The sequence below is a fragment of the Vidua chalybeata genome, chromosome 27 (genome assembly GCF_026979565.1).
Source record: "Vidua chalybeata isolate OUT-0048 chromosome 27, bVidCha1 merged haplotype, whole genome shotgun sequence".
Lineage (NCBI taxonomy): Eukaryota > Metazoa > Chordata > Aves > Passeriformes > Viduidae > Vidua > Vidua chalybeata.
The window spans coordinates 5,424,626-5,446,693 of NC_071556.1; the positions used below are offsets into that span (position 1 = coordinate 5,424,626).

Sequence of the window (22,068 nt, forward strand, 5' to 3'; positions counted from 1 at the left end):
ATTTGGGATGGGATGAGGGAAGAGAGGGAATTCCAAATCCAGGGGTGGGATGAGAACCCCAAATCCAGGGATCCCAAATCCCGGATGGGATCCCGACGCTCCGGAGATCCCAAACCCGTCCGGCTCCGGCCAATCCCAACCTTTCCCCTGGAATTCCCCGGGCCTGCTTTTCCCGGGATGAATCCCCATTCCCGAGGCTCCCAGCCCCTTCTCCAGGGGGAATAACAGCGGGAATTCCAGCAGGAAGTGCCAACTCTTTAATGAACAACATTCCCGAGCCTCTGGAGCCCCGGGATCCGCCCTCCTCTCCTGGAGTCCCGGAATTCCTTCCGGAGATTCCTCAAATCCGGCTCCTCCCGGAGTTTTCCAGCTGGAAATCCCACTAAAACCAAAATCCCGGGAATTCCGCTTCTCCTTCCCCTCCCCTCCCACCCCCCCCAACACCGCATTCCAGGAATTCTGAAGTCGCTTCCATAAAAAAACCAACCAAACAAAAACCAAAAAAAAAACCCAAAAAACAACGGGAAAAACGGAGGCAGAGCCAAAGTTCTGGATTGAATTCCAGTCCCAAATTCCGGGAATTCCGACGGGAGCCGCGTCCTGCTCCTCCCGAGCTTCTGGAGGAATTCTGGCCCTTCCCAGCCCGGAATTCCGAGGGCGGGTCCGGGATTTCCCGGGAGAAGGGGCGGCAGGAACCCTCCCAGAGTCAGAGCCGGGAATTTGTTTTGGGAATCTCCTGGAAAAATCCCTGCGGATTTGCCAGCCAGGGGAGGGAGGACGGCTCCGAACCGCGGGATTCCCACGGGAAGGGGCTCCCCGTGGAAAAGCAGCTGGAATTTTGGGATAATCTCGTCCTTTGCCGAGGTTCTCCAGGAACGCCGAGGCTCTGGCTGGGAATCGTCTCAGTCCCAGCGAGGATGGGCTCCGCATTCCCGGAATTCCAGCCTGGATTCCCCAATTCCAGCCGGGATTCTCCCGGATCCGGGCCCAGAGCCGCTCCCAGTCCGCTCCCGGCTCCGTGCCCTGGGAATTCCGAGCGGTCCCTCGGAGAGGATCCGGCCGTTCCCGGGGGAAAAAATCGGGATTTAAGGATCGACGGTGGTGGCTTTGCCAGAGGGTGGGGGAAAAAAATCCCTGGATCCAGCCCCAAAAAAATCCCGGGATGCAAATTCCCAGGGATCGGCTCCGGCCATGATGGGAGCCCGGGAAGGGGTTGGGAATTTTCTGGAAAAACGGGAAAGGCCTCAGAGTCGTGGTTGGGTTGGGAATATCCAAAGGATTCCTGGGAATTTCTCCAGGGAGAAGTGAAGGGAAAAAAAATCCTGGAATTTTACAGGGAGGGGATGTGGGGAATCCCGGGAAAAGGGGGTTTTTGGGAAGGGAGGAGATCCCAAAGAAAGTGGAATTTTGGGGTGGAAAAAATAAAAAAAGTTATCCTGGAATTTCACAAGGAGCAGATCCAAGGAATCCCAGGAAAAAGGGAACTCAGGGAAGGGAATAAATGGCAGGAAAAGGGGATTTTTGGGAATAAGGAATTCTGGGATATCACAGGGTCAGATCCAAGTAATCCCAGGGAAAGTGGATTTCTGGGAATGAGATCTCAGGAGCAAATCCCAGGAAAAACGGGAATTCCGGGCATGAGGAATTCTGGGCTATCCCGGGGAACAGCACCCAGGAATCCCAGGAAAAACAGGAATTCCGGGGCTAAGGGCCCCTAAGGATGAACTCTCCCTCTCCATAGAAATTCCATAAATACAAAACAGGAAGCGGGAACGAGGCAAATCCCAAATAAATAGGGCGGATCCCGGGAATTCCCGGCGGGGCGGGGCGGGGGTGGGGGAGGCGCAAAAAGCGGGAAGAGCCTTGGGAATTCCCGGATTCCCGGGGTTTTTAAGTGTCCTCGGTCATGTCCTGGCTGCCGGTCCGGGCGATCTTCCGCGGCGGAGCCGAGTTCTCCCCCTCCAGCTCCCCCTGCTCCTGGTCCCGCTTCTTGGCCGCATTCTGCAACGCAATTCCAGGGAATTCCGGGGGATTCCGGGGGATTTTAGGGGGATTCTGGGGGATTCCAGGGAATCCCGGGGGATTCCGGGGGATTTTAGGGGGATTCTGGGGGATTCCGGGGGATTCTGGGGAATTCCAGGGGATTCCAGGGGATTCCAGGGCATTTGGGGGGATTCCAGGGGGATTCTGGGGAATTCCAGGGAATTCCAGGGGATTTTGGGGGATTCTGGGGAATTCCAGGGGATTCTGGGACATTTCCAGGGATTCCAGGGGGATTCTGCAGAATTCTGGGGGATTCCAGGGAATTCCAGAGGTTTTCAGGGGGATTCCGGGGAATTCTGGGGGGATTCCAGGGGAACTCCACAGGGAATTCCAAGGGAGACTCCCAGCAGGGGGATCCCTGGTGTTCCCACATGCTGGGATTCCCAAATCCCCGTATTCCCAAATCCCAGCATTCCTAAAACCCAGCATTCCCAAATCCCAGCATCCCCAAATCCCACCATTCCCAAATCCCAGCATTCCCACACCCCAGCATTCCCAAATCCCAGCATTCCCACACCCCAGCATTCCCACACCCCAGCATTCCCAAATTCCCAACCTGAGCCTCCCCCCAATCCTGACTTCCCCTCATTTCCAGAGGCAGAGCTTCCCGCCTGGAATTCCCACGGGAACGGCTCCTGGCACGAACCAACCCCGAATTCCCGGGAAAAGCAACCCCAAATTCCCGGGAAAAGCGGGAATTTTGGGAGCCCAGGGTCACCTTTTTGTCCCACTGCTGGTGGAGGTAGCGCAGGAGGATGTTCGTCTTCTCTGTCACGATAACTGGGAACGATTCCGGGGAAAAACACGGAAAGAATTCCAGGTTTTAGGAGGATTCGAGTGGTTAAGGAGGGAGGGAAAACTGGGAATTGTCAGGGGGAGAATTGGGGGTAAAGAAAGGGAAAACTGGGAATAAATAAAGGGAAAAATGGGAAAAAAGAAAGGGAAAAATGGGAAAAAAGAAAGGGAAATTTGGGAATAAAGAAAGGGAAAACTGGGAATAAACAAAGGGAAAAATGGGAATAAAGAAATGGAAATTTGGGAATAAAGAAAAGGAAAATTGGGAAAAAAGAAAGGGAAAACGGGAACAAATAAAGGGAAATTTGGGAATAAAGATAGGGAAAAATGGAAATAAATAGAGAGAAAAATGGGAATAAAGAAAAGGAAAATTGAGAATAAAGGGGGAAAACTGGAAATCAAGAAAGGGGGGAATTTGGGATAAAAAAGGGGAAAATTGGGAATAAAGAGAGGGGGAAGTTGGGAATTACTAAAGGGGAAAATTGGGAATTGAAGGGGAAAAATGGGAATAAAGAGGGGGAAAATGGGAATAAAGAGAGGGAAAATGGGAATAAAGAGAGGGAAATTGGGAATAAAGAGAGGGAAAATTGGGAATAAAGAGGGGGAATTCTGGGAATAAAGAGGGGGAAAATGGGAATAAAGAGAGGGAAAATGGGAATAAAGAGAGGGAATTCTGGGAATGAAGAGGGGACGCTGGGATTCCGGGATCTCCCAGGGAAGGCGGATCCAAAGCGGGATTTTCCCGGGAAAACTCACTCTGCTCCGAGGGGAATTCTCTGGTGGGCAGGTACACCGAGGGCCGGCGGTTCTGCAACGGGAACGGCGAGAGAGACCCTCAGGGATGGCACGGGAATGCTGGGACTGGGAATTCCAGGGTTTGGGAATGCTGGGACTGGGAATTCCAGGGTTTGGGAATGCCGGGATTGGGAATTGCAGGGTTTGGGAACTGCAGGACTGGGAATTCCAGGGTTTGGGAATGCTGGGATTGGGAATTCCAGGGTTTGGGAACTGCAGGACTGGGGAACTCCGGAATTAGGGAATTCCAGGATAGGGGAATTCTGGTACTGGGGAACTCCGGGATTTGGGAATTCTGGAATTTGGGAAAGCCAGAATCTGGGAATACTGGGATGGGGAATTCCAGGATTTGGGAATTCCAGGATTTGGGAATTCCAGGGGAACTCTGGTACTGGGGAACTCCAGGACTGTGGGACTCCAGGATTGGGGAACTCTGGGATTTGGGAATTCTGGGACTGGGGAATTCTGGGATCTGAGAACACTGAGAATCCCAGGATTGGGGAACTCTGGTACTGGGGAACTCTGGGATTGGGGAATTCCGGAATTTGGGAACTCCGGGATTTGGAATTCCAGGATTTGGGAATTCCGGGATTTGGAACTCCAGGATTTGGGAACTCCGGGATTTGGGAATTCCGGGATTTGGGAACTCTGGGATTTTGGAATTCCAGTATTTGGGAACTCCAGTATTTGGGAATTCCGGGATTTGGGAACTCCGGGATTTGGAACTCCGGGATTTGGGAATTCCGGGATTTGGGAACTCCGGGATTTGGGAACTCCGGGATTTGGGAATTCCGAGATTTGGGAATTCCGGGATTTTGGAATTCCAGTATTTGGGAATTCCGGGATTTGGGATCGTGCCCCGGAGCACTCACGGAAGCCTTGCAGACGGAATCCGCATGGAACCTGCTGAAGTTGCTCTTGTTGTACACCGGGAGCCCCTTCAGGAAATCTGCCTGGGGAGGCACAATTCCCAAAATCCCTCAGGGAACGCCGGCAGGCCCGGTGTCCATCCAACAGCCCCAAACCCAGGCACTGAGGGGAAATTCCCGGGATTTGGGCAGCTCCAGGCTTTCCCTTCCCACAGAAAACTCCCAGCGTGATGCCAAGGCTGGGAGCCCTAAGCCCCCCACAAAACAAATGGTTCAGCCCCACTTTAGGGTGCCCCCCACCCAAAGAAATGGTTCAGCCCCACTTTAGGGGGACCCCCACCCAAAGAAATGGTTCAGCCCCACTTTAGGTGACCCCTAAACCCCCCCCATAAAGCAAATGGTTCAGCCCAACTTTAGGGTGTCCCCCTGAACCCCCGCACCCCAAAAAAAAATGGTTCAGCCCCCCCTCAGGGTGCCCCCAACTCATATTGGGGGGCTTCAACCCCACCCTGAGCCCAAACCCCAATCTGGGGTCCCCAAATCCCCAAACCCCGCTTTAGGGTTCCCCAAATCCCGCTTTAGGGCTCCTCAAATTTCCAAACCCCGCTTTGGGGCTCCCCAAATTCCCAAACCCCAATCTGAGACTCCCCAAATCCCTAAACCCCGCTTTAGGGCTCCCCAAACCCCGCTTTGGGGCCCTCTCGCACCCCCAAATGCCCCACACCGCACCCGGGGCTCCCCTCACGCCCTCGCTGAGGGCGGGAACCCCTCACAGCCCTCAGGGAACCCCTCACAGCTCCTCACGCCCCTCAGAGCCCTCACACCCCTCAGGGAGCTCCTCACGCCCCTCAGGGAACCCCTCACGCCCCTCAGAGCCCTCACACCCCTCAGGGAGCTCCTCACACCCCTCAGGGAACCCCTCACACCCCTCACAGCTCCTCACACCCCTCAGGGAACCCCTCACGCCCCTCAGAGCCCTCACAGCCCTCAGGGAGCCCCTCACAGCTCCTCACACCCCTCACAGCCCCTCACACCCCTCAGGGAGCTCCTCACACCCCTCACACCCCTCAGAGCCCTCACACCCCTCAGGGAACCCCTCACACCCCTCACAGCCCCTCACACCCCTCAGGGAGCCCCTCACACCCCTCACAGCCCCTCACACCCCTCAGGGAGCTCCTCACACCCCTCAGGGAACCCCTCACAGCTCCTCACGCCCCTCACACCCCTCAGGGAGCTCCTCACACCCCTCACACCCCTTACAGCCCGTCAGCCCCGCCACCCCCGCCCAGGCCGCGGCGGGCGCGGGCCCTACAGGCCGCAAGCGGCCGCGGCGCCGCCGCTGCGATCCCGTGAAGGCCGCGGGCGACGCGGCGGGGCCCGGGAGCCGCGGGCGGGCGGGCGGGGCCGGCGCCGGGCCGCCATTGCGGCGGGGGGCTCACGTACCATCTTCGCCGCCGCCAGCCGGGAGGAGCCGCCCCGGCCCGCCCACTGCCATGGCCGCCCGCCTCGGGCGCGCCGATTGGCCCGCGCCGCGGAGTGCCGCGCTCCTATTGGGCGCGGCGCCTGTCAGTCATCGCCGGGAAGGTTGGGTTGAGGCAGGAAGTGGCCGCGCGGAACGGGCGGGGCGGGTGCAGCGCGGGAGGACCCGGATGGAGCGCGGCGCGGGGCGCGCTGGGAGTTGTAGTTTGGGCGCCAGCCCGCTCGTTAATTAAGGGGCGGCTCATTAATCTGCGGCTCATTAGCGGCGCGGCGGGGAGGAGGAGAACTCCTTCCCTTTATCCCATCCCAGAGGTGATGCTGGAATCAGGAGCCCAGAGGATCGGGCGGAGTGAAGTAAACCTGAATTCCACCCCTAATTCCGCACCGCCCCCACCCGGGCCCTTCCCAAATATCCGCCCCTGGCTCGCGCCAGATCCCCCCTCCTCATTAACCCCGCACCCTAATTAGCGCAGGAAGCTCCAGGCGACACGCTGGGATCTCGGCACGCTCCGCACCCCCGCGTTTATAAACAAACAGAAATTTTAAAACTTTGGAACAAACACGCGAGGGTGATTTAACAACCGCAGCGGCGACCGCGCCCCAAACCCCGCAGAGGGGCGCAGGTGACAGGGCCAGCAGGGCTGGGCTCCCCCTGCAGGGCCCGGCGGGACCGTCCCGAATCCGCGGAGCATTCCCGGGGCATTCCCGGGGCATTCCCGGGGCATTCCCGGCGCTCCCTCAGTGGCTCAGGGATTTCCTGCCCTTCAGCATCCGGCGCAGGATCACGGCGATCCCGCCGGGAGTTCTGATCCGTTTGATCCAGCCGTGAGTCTTCTTCCGCTTCCAGTTGTTGGGCTGGTACTCGTTCCCCCGGCACTTGCCGCGGGTTTGTTGGAAATCCCACGCCGGCACCGGGACGCGGCGGAGAGCGGCGGCGCCGGAGCTCCCGGGGAGCGGCTCCAGAGCGTTTGGGAGCAGCGGGAAGGGAAAACCTCGCAGCAGGGAAAAGCTTGGGGGAAACGAAAGCAGAACACGGAGTGAGCGGAGGGAATAAAGGATGAATTTGGAATTTTACGGTTGGGATTTCCCCTCCCGGTACCTGCGGCCCCCGGCCCGCGCCCACACCGGGCCCAGCGCCGCCATTTCGCTCCGCCCGCCAACAACGCCGCTTCCCATTGGCTCCGTACTCCCGGCCAATCACAGCCGGCGCCGCGCCGCGCGGGCTGATGGGGGGCGTAGTCCTCCGGGGGGGTCGTGGCGGAGTTACCATGGCAACGGCGCCACTGCGGCCTTGTCGCCTCGGGGGCTGTCGGTTGTCGCCGAGGCTGTCGCGACAGGCCACAAAGCCACTCCCAGTGCCTGGAAGGGCTCCAGGAGAGCTGGAGAGGGACTGGGGACAAGGGATGGAGGGACAGGACACAGGGGATGGATTGGGGGTGGGAAAAGGGAGATCGGGGTGGGATTTTGGGAAGGGATTCCTGCCTGGGAGGGAATGGGATGGAATTCCCAGAGCAGCTGTGACTGCTCCATCCCCACAATGTCCAAAGGAAGGCTGGAGCAGCCTGGGGTGGTGGGAGGTCCAAGATGGGACTGGGTGGGATTTAAGGTCCTTCCAACCCAGACAATTCCAGGATTTTCCTTTTCGGGATCAATCCCAGCCCTATCCCAAGGGCAGGAGCAGCTCCGGGATTTTTCCCTCCTGGTTTTGGTGTCCCGGCAGGAATGACGGGATGTGGCTCCCCCCTCCCCAACCCCAAAATCTGAGGGGTAAAAAAACCCCAAAACTCAGCCCTGGTTTGGTGCTTGGCCTCCTGGCCTGGTGCCCTGTGGGTGACACTGTCACACCCCTGGCACTGCCACACGTGTGACACATTGGTGACACTGACACACCCCTGGCACCGCCACACATGTGACAGTTTGTGACACTGACACACCCCTGGCACCGCCACACGTGTGACAGTTTGTGACACTGACACACCCCTGGCACTGCCACACGTGTGACAGGTTGGTGGCACTGCCACCCTCATGGCACTGCCCGTGGCACTGCCACACTCGCGCCCTTTGCCACCCCACAGTGCCACCACCCCATCCCAAATGCCACCTGTGTCCCCTCCTGTCCCCATCCCTGTCCCCATCCCTGTCCCCGGTGTCCCCCTGGCTCTTGGTGGCCCCGGGATTTGTCCATCAGTCCCTGTCCCTATTCTTGTCCCCTCCTGTCCCCATTTCTGTCCCTGCTGTCCCTTTCCCTGTCCCCATCCCTGTCCCCGGTGTTCCCGGTGTTCCCGGTGTTCCCGGGCCGTGTCCCCATTCCTGTCCCCATCCCTGTCCCCGGTGTCCCCGGTGCTCCCGGTGGCCCCGGGCCATGTCTGTCAGTCCCTGTCCCTTTCCCTGTTCCCATCCCTGTCCCCGGTGTCCCCCCGGTTCCCGGTGTTCCCGGGCCGTGTCCGTCACTCCCTGTCCCCATCCCTGTCCCCATTCCTGTCCCCATCCCTGTCCCCGGTGTCCCCGGTGTCCCCCCGGTTCCCGGTGTCCCCGGTGTTCCCGGGCCGTGTCCCCATCCCTGTCCCCATCCCTGTCCCCGGTGTTCCCGGTGTCCCCGGTGTTCCCGGTGTTCCCGGGCCGTGTCCGTCAGCCGCGGTCCCGCCCCCAGGAGGGCTTTGGCTTTTCCATGGCGACCGCTCCAAGGACGAGCCCCGAGCGCCCCCGGAGCGGGCACGGCCGCCAAGGGCGGCACTCGGGGGCATTTGGGGCATTTTTGGGGATTTTCGGGGGGGGCTGAAGGAGTTCCCTCCCTCCCGCCCCCCCCCATCCCAAAAAAAAAAAAAAAAAAAACGCCTGGAAAAAAAACCGGGATTGGAACCGCGCTGCTCCCACCGCCCCGGCATCGCCCGCTCCGCCTTCCAGCGGGAATTCTGCGCAATTCCAGCCTTTCCTCCCGGAATTCTGCGCAATTCCAGGCTTTCCTCACGGAATTCTGCGCAATTCCAGGCTTTCCACCGGGAATTCTGCGCAATTCCAGCCTTTCCTCCCGGAATTCTGCGCAATTCCAGGCTTTCCTCACGGAATTCTGCGCAATCCCAGGCTTTCCACCGGGAATTCTGCGCAATTCCAGGTTTTTTTCCTCATCCCGGAGCCCGGAATCCCTCGGCCGTCAATGAGGTGAGCGGCGCGTTCCCCTCTGCGGTGCTGCGGGAATGTCCTGGCGCCAGAGGTGCTGCTGGGGGGGGGGGGGGCGGTGACCCGAAAATGCGGGAATTCTTCCCACCGGGAAGGGGAAAAAAAAAAAAAAAAATCCGGGATGCGAGGGGGGTTGGGACGTTGTGGGGCAGAGAGGAGCCGGAGCCGGGAAAAACCCGGATTTCTGCAGGTGCGCCCGGGAGGGGCAAAGGAGCGGGAATTGTCCTGGAAACCCAGCCTGGGGAAAAGATTCCTTCCTCCCTCCTCCCTCCTTCCTCCTTCCTCATTCCTTCCTCCCTCCTCCCTCATTCCTCATTCCTTCATCTCTCCTTCCTCCTTCCTCATTCCTTCCTCATTCCTCCCTCCTTCCTCATTCCTTCCTCCCTCCTTCCTCCTTCCTCATTCCTTCCTCATTCCTTCCTCCTTCCTCATTCCTTCCTCCCTCCTTCCTCCCTCCTTTCTCCTTCCTCCTTCCTTCCTCATTCCTTTCTCCTTCCTCATTCCTTCCTCATTCCTTCCTCCCTCCTTCCTCCCCCCTTCCTCCTTCCTCATTTCTTCCTTCCCTCGTGATGCAACGGCGGGGAAGGATTGCTGGGGGGGGGTGGGGGCCGATCCCGCTGGGATCTCGGCTGGAATTTCTGCTGGAATTTCGGGAAAACCTGCCCGTGGTGGGGGAGAGGCCGGGCTGGTTCCAGTGCTGGTCCCAGTGCCTGATCCCAAACCCTGATCCCGAATCCTTATTCCAGACCCTGATCCCAAACCCTGATCCCGAATCCTTATTCCAGACCCTGATCCCAAACCCTGATCCCGAATCCTGGTCCCAAATCCTGATCCCAGACCCTGATCCCAAATCCTGATCCCAAATCCTGATCCCAGACCCAGATCCCAGACCCTGATCCCAGACCCAGATCCCAATCCCAGATCCCAAGTCCCCAGTGCCATTCCCGTGTCCCCTGTGCCCCCCCCGATGTCCGGATCCCAAGGCCAGATCCCTCCAGCAGGATCCCAACAGCGCGATCCCGGTGGGAGGATCCCTTTGGCAGATCCCGATGGCAGGATCCTGGATCACAGCAGGATCCCTCGGCTCGATCCCTCAGCCACATCCCGCCATTCCCGCCTCGTTGCCATTCCCAGCCTTACATAACAGGCGCCAAATTCCCCAAATCCTGAAATCCCGAATTTCCAAATTCCCAGATTCCTGGATTCCCGAATTCCTAGATTCCTGAATTCCCAGATTCCTGGATTCCCAGATTCCCAGATTCCTGAAATCCCAGAGTCTCGAATTCCCAGATTCCCAGACTCCCGGATTCCTGAACCCCAAATTCCCAGATTCCCGAATTCCCAGATTCCCAAATTCCCGGATTCCCAGATTCCCAGATTCCCAAACCCCAAATTCCCGGATTCCCAGATTCCCGGGTTCCCAGATTCCCGAACCCCAAATTCCCAGATTCCCAGACTCCCGGATTCCCGAATCCTGGAATCCCGGGATCCCTGGGCAGCCGAGGGGCTGGGCAGGAGCCGGGCTGAGGCTGGGAGCGGGGGTTGGGATAATCCCCCCATCCCGTTTCCATGGCAACCGGCACCATTCCCGCCTTCCCGCATCCACCGGGATCCTCTTCCAGCCTTTCCTCCCCGGCTGTTCCCGGGCACGGAGCGCGGGGGAGGCGGGATCCGGGGATCTGGGAATCCAGGGATCTGGGAATCTGGGAATCCGGGAATCCAGGGATCTGGGAATCTGGGGATCCAGGAACCCGGGGACCTGGGAATCTGGGACTACAGGGATCTGGGAATCCAGGAATCTGGGAATCTGGGGATCTGGGAATCCAGGGATCCAGTGATCCAGTGACATGGGAATCTGGGGATCCAGGGATCCAGGGACCTGGGAATCTGGGAATACAGGGATCCGGGGATCTGGGAGTCTGGGAATCCAGGGATCCGGGAATCTAGGGATCCAGGGATCTGGGAATCCAGGGATCCGTGAGTCTGGGAATACAGAAATCTGGGAATATGGGGATCCAGGAATACAGGGATCCAGAGATCCAAGGATCCAGGAATCCAGGGAATCCATGGATCTGGGAATCCGGGGATCTGGGAGCGAGGCTGGGATGGATCCCCAGAACCGTCCGCTCCCGTCGGGATTCACCCCCGGAAGCGCCGCTCAGGTTGGATTTGGGGATTTTCCAGCCTTCATTGCGGGATTCCAGGGGGGTTTGTCTGGATTTCCATCGGGAATGGGCAGATCCCGGGCCTGGATCTCCGGGATCCTGCAGGAATGGGAATGGGATCCTGCGGGAATGGGAATGGGATCCTGCAGGAATGGGAACTGGGATCCTGCAGGAATGGGAATGGGATCCTGCGGGAATGGGAATGGGATCCTGTGGGAATGGGAACTGGGATCCTGCAGGAATGGGAATGGGATCCTGTGGGAATGGGAACTGGGATCCCGCAGGAATGGGATCAGGATCCCGCAGGAACGGGATCTGGGATCAGGATCCTGCAGGAATGGGATCAGGATCCCGCAGGACTGGGATCTGGGATCAGGATCCCACAGGAACGGGATCTGGGATCAGGATCCCACAGGACTGGGATCAGGGTCCCGCAGGAATGGGATCTGGGATCAGGATCCCACAGGAACGGGATCTGGGATCAGGATCCCACAGGACTGGGATCTGGGATCAGGATCCCGCGGGATCAGCGCTCGGCTCCCGCTCTCTTTTCCCGCTGCCATCAATAATTCACCGTGTTCGTTTTCCCTCAGCCATAATTAACCCATTCCCGACCTCCGTGCCCCCATTCCCAGCAGCTTTTCCCCGAATATTCCCAAAACCCAAAGATTTAAACTCCAGCAGCGAGTTTTGGGAGCAGCCGGGATAATCCCACCCCACCCCCTCCATTCCTTCGTTTATTTTGTGGAGGGATTTTAATTAAATTTTAATTCTGACCTCGGATGCTGCTTCCGACCACAGCCATGTTTATATTTAATGTGATAAATATTTCGCTTTTGTGGCATAAATATTTCTATTTAATGGCGTAAATATTTATCTTTTATGGGATAAATAATGAATTCCCGGGGCTGGAGCTTCCCTGCGCTCCACATTTGTTGGGAAAATGGGAATTTTCTGTTCCAAACAGGCTTTTATTTCACAGGTTTTTTCCTTCAGCCGGAACAAATTCATTTTCCAAGGGCTGTGATGGGACCTTGAGGGGACAGGGATGTGACCCAGAAAAAAAAGCAGGATAGGGAATTTTCCATGTTCCCATGTTTTTCCATATTTTTCCACATTTTCCCCCATTTCCCCCCATTTTTCCCATTTCCCAGGGATCACCGTGCTGACCAGCATCACCGACAGGTTCCCGTTGCCACAACCCCTGCTGGAATTGGGGCTGAATCCCATTTCCCCCAATTTTTCCCCATTTCCCCCATTTTTCCCCATTTCCCCCCAATTTTTCCCCGTTTCCCCCATTTTTCCCTATTTCCCCCATTCCCCCCCATTTCCCTCCATTCCCCCCCATTTTTCCCCATTTCCCCCCATTTTCCCCCATTTCCCCCATTTTTTCCCCATTTTCCCCCATTTCCCCCATTCCCCCCATTTTTCCCCATTTCCCCCAATTTTCTCCCATTTCCCCATTTCCCCCCAACTTTCTCGCATTCCCCCCCAAATTTCTCCCATTTCCCCCCATTTTTCCCCATTCCCCCCCATTTTTCCCCATTTTCCCCCCATTTTCCCCCATTTTTCCCCATTCCCCTCCCATTTTCCCCCCATTTTTCCCCATTTTTCCCCATTCCCCTCCCATTTTCCCCATTTCCCCCCCATTTTCCCCCATTTTTCCCCATTCCCCCCCATTTTTCCCCATTCCCCCCCATTTTTCCCCATTTTTCCCCATCCCCCCCATTCCCCTCCCATTTTCACCGTTTTTCCCCATTTTTCCCCAATTTTCCCCATTCCCCTCCCATTTTTCCCCGTTTTCCCCCCATTTTTCCCCATTTTCCCCCATTCCCCCCATTTCCCCCCCATTTTTTCCCATTTTTTCCCCATTCCCCCCCCATTTTTCCCCATTTTTCCCCATTCCCCCCCACTTCCCCTCCCATTTTTCCCCATTCCCCCCATTTTCCCCCCCATTTCCCCCCCATTTCCCCCCCATTTTTCCCCATTTTTCCCCATTCCCCCCCCATTTTTCCCCATTTTTCCTCATTCCCCCCATTTCCCCCCCATTTCCCCCCCATTTTAACCCCTTCTTTCCCACCCCCCAGGCATCACCATGCTGACCAGCATCACCGACGGCTTCCTCTGCTGCCTGCTGGGCAAGGCCCCCAACGCCGTGGGGCCGCTGGACAGCGTTGAGTCCGGCGACGGCTTCACCTTCCTGGAGGTGAAACCCGGCCGCGTCCTGCGCGTCCGCCACGCCGTCCCCGAGCGCCCGGGACCCCCGGGACCCCCGGGATCGCCGGGAGCCGCGGAGCGCGGCGCCGTGCGCTGCCAGCGCCGCATCACGCTCTACCGCAACGGGCAGCTGCTGATCGAGAACCTGGGCGATGCCGGCGGCCCCGGCAGCCCCGGGAGCCCTCGGGCCGAGCCCGACGGCGAGCCGGGAGCACCGGAGCCCGGCGCCAAGGACGGCGCGGCCAAGCGCCGCAAGCGCAAGCCCAAGAGGGTGGTGACGGTGGACTGCGAGAAGCGCATCACGAGCTGCAAGGGCACGCACGGGGACGTGGTGCTGTTCTTCATCCACGGCGTCGGCGGCTCCTTGGACATCTGGAAGGAGCAGCTGGAATTCTTCTCCAAGCTGGGCTACGAGGTGGTGGCGCCGGATTTGGCGGGGCACGGCGGCAGCTCCGCGCCGCCCGTGGCCGCCGCCTACACCTTCTACGCGCTGGCCGAGGACATGAGGGCCGTGTTCAAGCGCTACGCCAAGAAAAGGAACATCCTCATCGGGCACTCCTACGGGTGAGGGGCCGGGAATGCGGTGGGATCATCCCGTAAAATGGTTTAGGGGTGTTTTAGGTTCCCGTTTTGGGATTATCCTGGGATTCGGAGCTCCAGAATCCTTGGGGTCTGTTCAAGCGCTACGCCAAGAAAAGGAACATCCTCATCGGGCACTCCTAGGGGTGAGGGGCCGGGAATGCGGTGGGATCATCCCGTAAAACGGGAATGGTCAAAATCCCCGTGGTTTAGGTTCCCGTTTTGGGATTATCCTGGGATTCGGAGCTCCTGAATCCTTGGGGTCTGTTCGAGTGTTTCCCAAGAAAAGGAACATCCTCATCGGGCACTCCTAGGGGTGAGGGGCGGGGAGTGGGGTGGGATCATCCCGTAAAACGGGAATGGACACAAATCCCACAATTCCGTGGTGTGGGGTTTGTGTTTTAGGGGATTTGTCCCATTTATCCTGGGATTTGGAGCTCCTGAATCCTTGGGGTCTGTTCAAGTGTTCCCAAGAAAAGGAACATCCTCATCGGGCACTCCTATGAGTGAGGGGCTGGGAGTGGGGTGGGATCATCCCATAAAATGGGAATGGACACAAATCCCATGTTTCCATGTTGTGGGTTTGTGTTTTAGGGGTGTGGGCTTTCCATTTTGGGGGATTTGTCCCATTTATCCTGGGATTCGGAGCTCCTGAATCCTTGGGATCTGTTCGAGTGTTTCCCAAGGAAGGGAACTCCTATCAGGCACTCCTAGGGGTGAGGGGCTGGGAGTGGGGTGGGATCATCCCATAAAATGGGAATGGACACAAATCTGCACTTTGGGAGTTTGGGGGTCCCATTCTTTTTATCCCATTTTTATCCCACTTATCCCATTTTTATCCCATTTATCCCATTGCTATCCCATTTATCCCATTTCTATCTCATTTTTATCCCATTTATCTCGTTTCAATCCTGTTTCTATCCCATTTATCCCGTTCCTATCCCATTTTTATCCCATTTATCCCATTGCTATCCCATTTATCCCGTTCCTAACCCATTTTTATCCCATTTATCCCGTTCCTAACCCATTTTTATCCCATTTATCCCGTTCCTATCCCATTTCTATCCCATTTATCCCGTTCCTATCCCGTTTCCATCCCATTTATCCCGTTCCTATCCCATTTTTATCCCATTTATCCCATTTCAATCCCGTTTCTATCCCATTTATCCCATTCCTATCCCATTTTTATCCCATTTATCCCATTCCTATCCCATTTTCATCCCATTTTTCCCGTTTCTATCCCATTTATCCCATTTCTATGTCATTTTTATCCCATTTATCCCGTTCCTATCCCGTTTCCATCCCATTTTTCCCGGGATTCGGAGCCCCTGGGTGCCCTTGGCCTGGGCCCATCTCGGTGTCCCGCTGATCCCAGCGGGGCAGGGGAAGGCCAGGACTATAAATAGGATAAGCCGGGATTAGGGCTCCTCATTAGGCAGAGCCTAAAAAGGGGAAGGGGCCGGCTCGGGACAAGGCTGGGCAGCCTGGAGGGCACCGGGTGGGGCACATAATTAATGTCATTAATGTCATTCATATAATGAATATAAACAATTAACCAATATAATCAATATAATTAATAGAATTACCTAGTTAATGTAGTTAATATAATCGATTAATCAATAGACTCGATATAATTAATGTAATCACATAGTTCATATATTAATATAATCAATATAACAAATGTAATCAATATACTTCCATAGTTAATCTAATTAATAGAATCAATATAACCAATAGAATCAATATACTTCCATAGTTAATCTAATTAATAGGATCAATATAACCAATAGAATCAATATATTTCCATAGTTAATCTAATTAATAGAATCAATATAACCAATATAATCAATATCCTTCCATAGTTAATCTAATTAATATAACCAATATAACAAATATAATCAATATAATTACATACTTTATATAATTTATATAATCAATATAATCAATATAATTACATATTTTATATAATCAATATAAGCAATATAACCAATATAATCAATATCCTTCCATAGTTAATCTAATTAATATGACCAATATAGCAAATATAATCAATATCCTTCCATACTTAATCTAATTAATATAATTAATAGAACCAATATAATTGCTATAATCAATATGATCAACATAACCAATGTAATTAATAATTCTATAATTAAAATAATGACAGCCAACAACGACACAGTTATTTTTAACCCTTTCAGGGTGTCCTTCTGCACCTTCCTGGCGCACAGAGCTGGTGCACAAGGCGATCATAATCAATATAATTACTATAATTAATAATTAAAATAACGAATTCGTATAATTAATAATTAAAATAACAACCCCACGGCCATTTTTAACCCTTTCAGGGTGTCCTTCTGCACCTTCCTGGCGCACGAGTACCCGGAGCTGGTGCACAAGGTGATCATGATCAATATAATTAATATAATTAATAATTAAAATAACAACCCCACGGTCATTTTTAACCCTTTCAGGGTGTCCTTCTGCACCTTCCTGGCGCACGAGTACCCGGAGCTGGTGCACAAGGCGATCATGATCAATATAATTAATATAATTAGTATAATTAATAATTAAAATAACAACCCCACGGCCATTTTTAACCCTTTCAGGGTGTCCTTCTGCACCTTCCTGGCGCACGAGTACCCGGAGCTGGTGCACAAGGTGATCATGATCAATATAATTAATATAATTAATAATTAAAATAACAACCCCACGGTCATTTTTAACCCTTTCAGGGTGTCCTTCTGCACCTTCCTGGCGCACGAGTACCCGGAGCTGGTGCACAAGGCGATCATGATCAATATAATTAATATAATTAGTATAATTAATAATTAAAATAACAACCCCACGGCCATTTTTAACCCTTTCAGGGTGTCCTTCTGCACCTTCCTGGCGCACGAGTACCCGGAGCTGGTGCACAAGGTGATCATGATCAATATAATTAATATAATTAATAATTAAAATAACAACCCCACGGTCATTTTTAACCCTTTCAGGGTGTCCTTCTGCACCTTCCTGGCGCACGAGTACCCGGAGCTGGTGCACAAGGTGATCATGATCAACGGGGGCGGCCCCACGGCGCTGGAGCCCAGCCTGTGCTCCATCTTCAACCTGCCCCCGTGCGTGCTGCACTGCCTGTCCCCCTGCCTGGCCTGGAGCTTCCTCAAGTGAGTGTCCTGTGCCACCCAGGGGTGTCCCTGTGCCACCCACGGGGTCCCTGTGCCACCCACGGGGTCAGCCTGGCACTGCCAGGGGGCTGGGGGCTTCCTGTGCCCCCGTGCGTGCTGCACTGCCTGTCCCCCTGCCTGGCCTGGAGCTTCCTCAAGTGAGTGTCCTGTGCCACCCACGGGGTCCCTGTGCCACCCGAGGGGTTCCTGTGCCACCCAGGAGGGTTCTGTGTCACCCAGGGCTGTCCTGTGCCACCCATGGGGTTCCTGTGCCACCCAGGAGGGTCCTGTGCCACCCGAGGGGTTTCTGTCCCACCCAGGGGTGTCCTGTGCCACCCAGGGGTCAGCCTGGCACTGCCATTGCCAAGGGAGAGACACAGTGTGGCTTTTTGGGGACTGACGTCTTCCTGTGCCACCCAGGGCTGTCCTGTGCCACTCATGGGGTTCCTGTGCCACCCAGGAGGGTTCTGTGTCACCCAGGGGTTTCCTGTGCCACCCAGGAGGGTTCTGTGCCACCCATGGGGTTCCTGTGCCACCCACGGGGTTCCTGTGCCACCCAGGGGTCAGCCTGGCACTGCCATTGCCAAGGGAGAGACACAGTGTGGCTTTTTGGAGACTGGGGGCTTCCTGTGCCACCCACGGGGTTCCTGTGCCACCCAGGGGTGTCCTGTGCCACCCAGGAGGGTTCCTGTGTCACTCACGGGGTTCCTGTGCCACCCAGGGGTCAGCCTGGCACTGCCACTGCTGAGGGAGGGGACACAGCGTTGCTTTTGAGGAGCTGGCATCTCCTGTCACCTCTTGGGGACTCACCCTGGCACTGCCACCCCGAGGGAGGGGACAGGGGTGGCCTTGGGGGGCCGCAGTGTCCCACCACCGGCCAGGGGCTCACCCTGGCACTGCCACCCCGAGGGAGGGGACAAAGCGTGACCTCTGCGGGGCTCGCCCCCCGAATTCGGGGCTGACCCCGCTCCCCCCGTGCCAGGGCCGGCTTTGCCCGCCAAGGTGCCAAAGAGAAGCAGCTGCTGAAGGAGGGCAACGCCTTCAACGTCTCGTCCTTCGTGCTGCGGGCCACCATGAGCGGCCAGTACTGGCCCGAGGGCGACGAGCTGTACCACGCCGAGCTGGCCGTGCCCGTGCTGCTGGTGCACGGCATGCACGACAAGTTCGTGCCCATCGAGGAGGACCAGAGGATGGCAGAGGTACGGGGGTGCCACCAAACCCTGCCCTGGAGGGGGGTCTGGGGACTCGGCCCCCCCAAAGTTTGGGGTGGTCATGGATCCTTGGGGTGGGAGGGGAGCAGGGAAATGTCCTCGTGACCCGAGGGACGCTGCCAGGGGTGGCACAGGGGGGCAGGGACACCTTGGCATGGGCAGGGACGTGGGAATGGGACACTTTGGCATGGAAATGGGACAATTTCCACTGTGCCAGGGTGCCCCAAGGGACACTGCTGGGGTGGCACAGGGACATGGGACAGGGACATGGGACAGGGACATGGGACAGGGACATGGGACAGGGACATGGGACAAGGACACCCTTGACTGTGCCAGGGTGCCCCAAGGGACACGGCTGGGGTGGCACAGGGACACGGGACAGGGACACGGGACAGGGACACGGGACAGGGACATGGGACAGGGACACGGGACAGGGACACGGGACAGGGACATGGGACAGGGACATGGGACAGGGACACCCTTGACTGTCCCAGGGTGCCCCAAGGGACACTGCTGGGGTGGCACAGGGACACGGGACAGGGACATGGGACAGGGACACGGGACAGGGACATGGGACAGGGACATGGGACAGGGACACCCTCCACTGCCCCAGGGTGCCCCAAGGGACAGTTCCAGTTCCAGGGATGGCACAGGGACAGCGACATGGGCAGGGACATTGTCACCTTGGCATGGGCCCGGGACATTTCCTGGGAGGGGACAGAGTGGCTTTGGAGGGGTGGGGGGGGGGGGGGGGGCCGGGGCTCGTCCTGGCGCTGCCACTCGCCGGGGAGGGGACAGCGTGGCTTTTGGGGGGCTCGTGCCACCTCCGCGGTGGGGGTCTCACCGTGTCGCCGGCCACCCGCAGATCCTGCTGATCGCCTTCCTGAAGGTGATCGACGAGGGCAGCCACATGGTGATGCTGGAGTGCCCGGACACGGTGAACACGCTGCTGCACGAGTTCGTGCTCTGGGAGCCCGACACGCCCGCGGCCGACGGCGACGGCGACACCAAATGAGGGCCCAGCGGCGACAGCGGCAGCTCCCGCGGGAGCCGCGCAGCGCGGAGCGGGCTCGGCCGCGGCCGCGGGCCCGCTTTGTGTCCCTGGGCCGAGCGAGGAGGCTCCCCCAGGCTGGGACGGCAGCGCCGGGAGACGGAGCGCGGCGAGTCCCCAGGGCCGGGGACAGCGGGGACACGGCTCGGCCGGTCCCCAACCTCCAGGGACAGCGGGGACACGGCTCGGCCGGTCCCCGAGCCCCGGACATGTCACAGCCTGTCCCCAACCCCGGGGGACAGCGGGGACACGGCTCGGCCTGTCCCCAACCCCGGACATGTCACAGCCTGTCCCCAACCCCGGGGGACAGCGGGGACACGGCTCGGCCTGTCCCCAACCTCCAGGGACAGCGGGGACATGGCACGGCCAGTCCCGAACTCTGGACATGTCACAGCCTGTCCCCAAGCCGGGGGGACAGCGGGGACACGGCTCGGCCTGTCCCCAACCCCGGGGGACAGCGGGGACATGGCACGGCCAGTCCCGAACTCTGGACATGTCACAGTTTGTCCCCAGTCCCGGACATGTCACAGCCTGTCCCCAAGCCCGGGGGACACCGGGGACATGTCACAGCCGGTCCCCAACCCCGGACATGTCACAGTTGGTCCCCAAGCCCGGGGGACAGCGGGGACACGGCTCAGCCGGTCCGCGGCCACCCCCGGTCGCCACCCCCGGCGCTGCAGCGGCTCCATCCCGGACTTTTTGTCGCCGTCGTTGCCATTCCCGCACGCAGCGACAGCTCCGGGGACACCGAGAGGAGGCGGCGACACCGGGAGGACCCCGAGGGTCCCCGCGGGGATTTTTGGGGCGGTTTTCAGGAGAATCCAGAGGCTCCTCCGCGTTGGAACTTGGATTTTGGGGGATCCTTGTGGGGTTCGGCAGCTCCTGCTGGGATGAGGAGGAGGATGAGGAGGATGAGGATTCCCGGGATGATGGCACAGCGCCATCCCGCGTGTCCCCGCTGCCACCATCGCTTTTAGGGTCGCCACCATCGCTTTTAGGGCAGAGCCCCTCGGGGCCGCCCCCGGGCCTTTCCCGCGGCTCCGTCCCGCCGGGATGCAGCCCTGGAGCAGCGGGGGACGGCAGGACCCCGATTCCCGGGGTTCCCGAGGTGATTCCCGGTGTTGATTCCCGGTGATGATTCCCGGCGATGATTCCCGGTGATGATTCCCGGTGTTGATTCCCGGTGTTGATTCCCGGCGTTCCCGGTGATGATTCCCGGTGATGATTCCCGGCGTTCCCGGTGTTGATTCCCGGTGATGATTCCCGGCGTTCCCGGTGTTGATTCCCGGGGTTCCCGGTGATGATTCCCGGTGTTGATTCCCGGCGTTCCCGGTGTTGATTCCCGGCGTTCCCGGTGATGATTCCCGGCGTTCCCGGTAATTCCCGCCCGATCCGCGGGATCCCGGACCGGCCGATCCCAGCCGATCCCACCCCTCGCGTACAAATGCCACCATTCCCGGGAGCCGGGCACGACTGCAGGAGCCACCCGAGGGTGTCCCCGGTGCCACCCGCGGTGCCAGGAGGTGCCACCTGTCACCCCCCCCCCCTCCCTCCCCTCGCTTTTTCTCCCCCTCCCCAAAATTCCCGATATTTAAACCAAAGAAGGCGCCGACCCCATGGACACCTCGCCCCTGTCCCTGTCCCCACCCTGTCCCCTGCCCCACACGGGGCTGGCACCGCACCGAGGGGCTCAGGGGACCCCGAAATGTCCCCACTGATGTCCCCGGGGTGTCCCCTGTGCCAGCCCCGCCCGCTGCTGTCTCATAATGAGAATTTTACCCCTCCCTGGCACCCCAAAACCGCCGCCAGCGCCCCCAGAAACGCCACATCTGTCCCCTCCGGGAGCGTCACCCCTGTCACCGCTGCCACCACCGCTGCCACCACCGCTGCCACCACCGCTGCCAGCGCTGTGTCCGTGCCGTGGCACCAGTAAAGCCGTGCTGGATCCCAGCCCTGTCCGGTCCGTACCGGGAGCGCGCCGGGGCAGGGACGGGGTCCCGGCACTCCCGGGGAAGGTGGAGAATTTACTGGGGAAAGTCGGAGTATCCCCAAAAAGTGCCACACCCTGGGGTGCCCGCTGTCACCTTGGGGTGCCCGGTGTCACCTTGGGGTGCTCGGTGTCACCTTGGGGTGCTCAGTGTGACCTTGGGGTGCCCGGTGTCACCCCGGGGTGCTCGGTGTTATCTTGGGGTGCTCGGTGTCACCTTGGGGTGCCCGGTGTCACCTTGGGGCACTCAGTGTCACCTTGGGGTGCTCGGTGTCACCCTGGGGTGCCCGGTGTCACCTTGGGGTGCCCGGTGTTATCTTGGGGTGCCCGGTGTCACCTTGGGGTGCTCGGTGTCACCCCGGGGTGCTTGGTGTCACCCTGGGGTGCCCTTTGTCACCTTGGGGCACTCAGTGTGACCTTGGGGTGCCCGGTGTCACCCTGGGGTGCCCTTTGTCACCTTGGGGCACTCAGTGTGACCTTGGGGTGCCCGGTGTCACCTTGAGGTGCCCGGTGTCACCCCGGGGTGCTGAGGG

At 58.0% G+C, this 22,068-nt stretch overlaps 3 protein-coding genes across 3 annotated transcripts; 1 reads left to right on the plus strand and 2 right to left on the minus strand.

Moving 5' to 3' along the window:
• Nucleotides 1-234: 234 nt before the first annotated feature.
• On the minus strand, nucleotides 235-6,014 carry DDA1 (DET1 and DDB1 associated 1). The gene is made up of 5 exons (XM_053966180.1): nucleotides 5,946-6,014; nucleotides 4,506-4,586; nucleotides 3,595-3,646; nucleotides 2,762-2,823; nucleotides 235-2,001 (listed from the first exon to the last, which is right to left on the minus strand). The coding sequence occupies exons 1-5, from the start codon at nucleotides 5,946-5,948 to the stop codon at nucleotides 1,891-1,893; spliced, it is 309 nt and encodes a 102-aa protein (XP_053822155.1). The 5' UTR covers nucleotides 5,949-6,014; the 3' UTR covers nucleotides 235-1,890.
• A 464-nt stretch (nucleotides 6,015-6,478) lies between these two features.
• Nucleotides 6,479-7,260, minus strand: MRPL34 (mitochondrial ribosomal protein L34). Its single transcript, XM_053966178.1, has 2 exons — nucleotides 7,081-7,260; nucleotides 6,479-6,990 (listed from the first exon to the last, which is right to left on the minus strand). Exons 1-2 carry the CDS (start codon nucleotides 7,155-7,157, stop codon nucleotides 6,720-6,722), a joined length of 348 nt encoding a protein of 115 aa, XP_053822153.1. The 5' UTR covers nucleotides 7,158-7,260; the 3' UTR covers nucleotides 6,479-6,719.
• Nucleotides 7,261-8,983: 1,723 nt separating this feature from the next.
• Nucleotides 8,984-21,498, plus strand: ABHD8 (abhydrolase domain containing 8). The gene is made up of 5 exons (XM_053966186.1): nucleotides 8,984-9,140; nucleotides 13,411-14,104; nucleotides 17,116-17,286; nucleotides 18,269-18,485; nucleotides 19,363-21,498. Exons 2-5 carry the CDS (start codon nucleotides 13,419-13,421, stop codon nucleotides 19,510-19,512), a joined length of 1,224 nt encoding a protein of 407 aa, XP_053822161.1. The 5' UTR covers nucleotides 8,984-9,140; nucleotides 13,411-13,418; the 3' UTR covers nucleotides 19,513-21,498.
• Nucleotides 21,499-22,068: the final 570 nt, after the last annotated feature.

Coding starts and splice junctions, on each gene's coding strand:
- MRPL34 (XM_053966178.1), bottom strand. CDS start 7,157: ATGGGAAGCGGCGTTGTTGGCGGGCGGAGCGAAATGGCGGCGCTGGGC. Junction 6,991..7,080: donor GCGCGGGCCGGGGGCCGCAG/GTACCGGGAGGG, acceptor GTTTCCCCCAAG/CTTTTCCCTGCTGCGAGGTT.
- DDA1 (XM_053966180.1), bottom strand. Junction 3,647..4,505: donor ATTCCGTCTGCAAGGCTTCC/GTGAGTGCTCCG, acceptor TTCCCGTTGCAG/AACCGCCGGCCCTCGGTGTA. Junction 2,824..3,594: donor AGAATTCCCCTCGGAGCAGA/GTGAGTTTTCCC, acceptor AATCGTTCCCAG/TTATCGTGACAGAGAAGACG.
- ABHD8 (XM_053966186.1), top strand. CDS start 13,419: ATGCTGACCAGCATCACCGACGGCTTCCTCTGCTGCCTGCTGGGCAAG. Junction 14,105..17,115: donor CTCATCGGGCACTCCTACGG/GTGAGGGGCCGG, acceptor TAACCCTTTCAG/GGTGTCCTTCTGCACCTTCC. Junction 18,486..19,362: donor AGGACCAGAGGATGGCAGAG/GTACGGGGGTGC, acceptor GGCCACCCGCAG/ATCCTGCTGATCGCCTTCCT.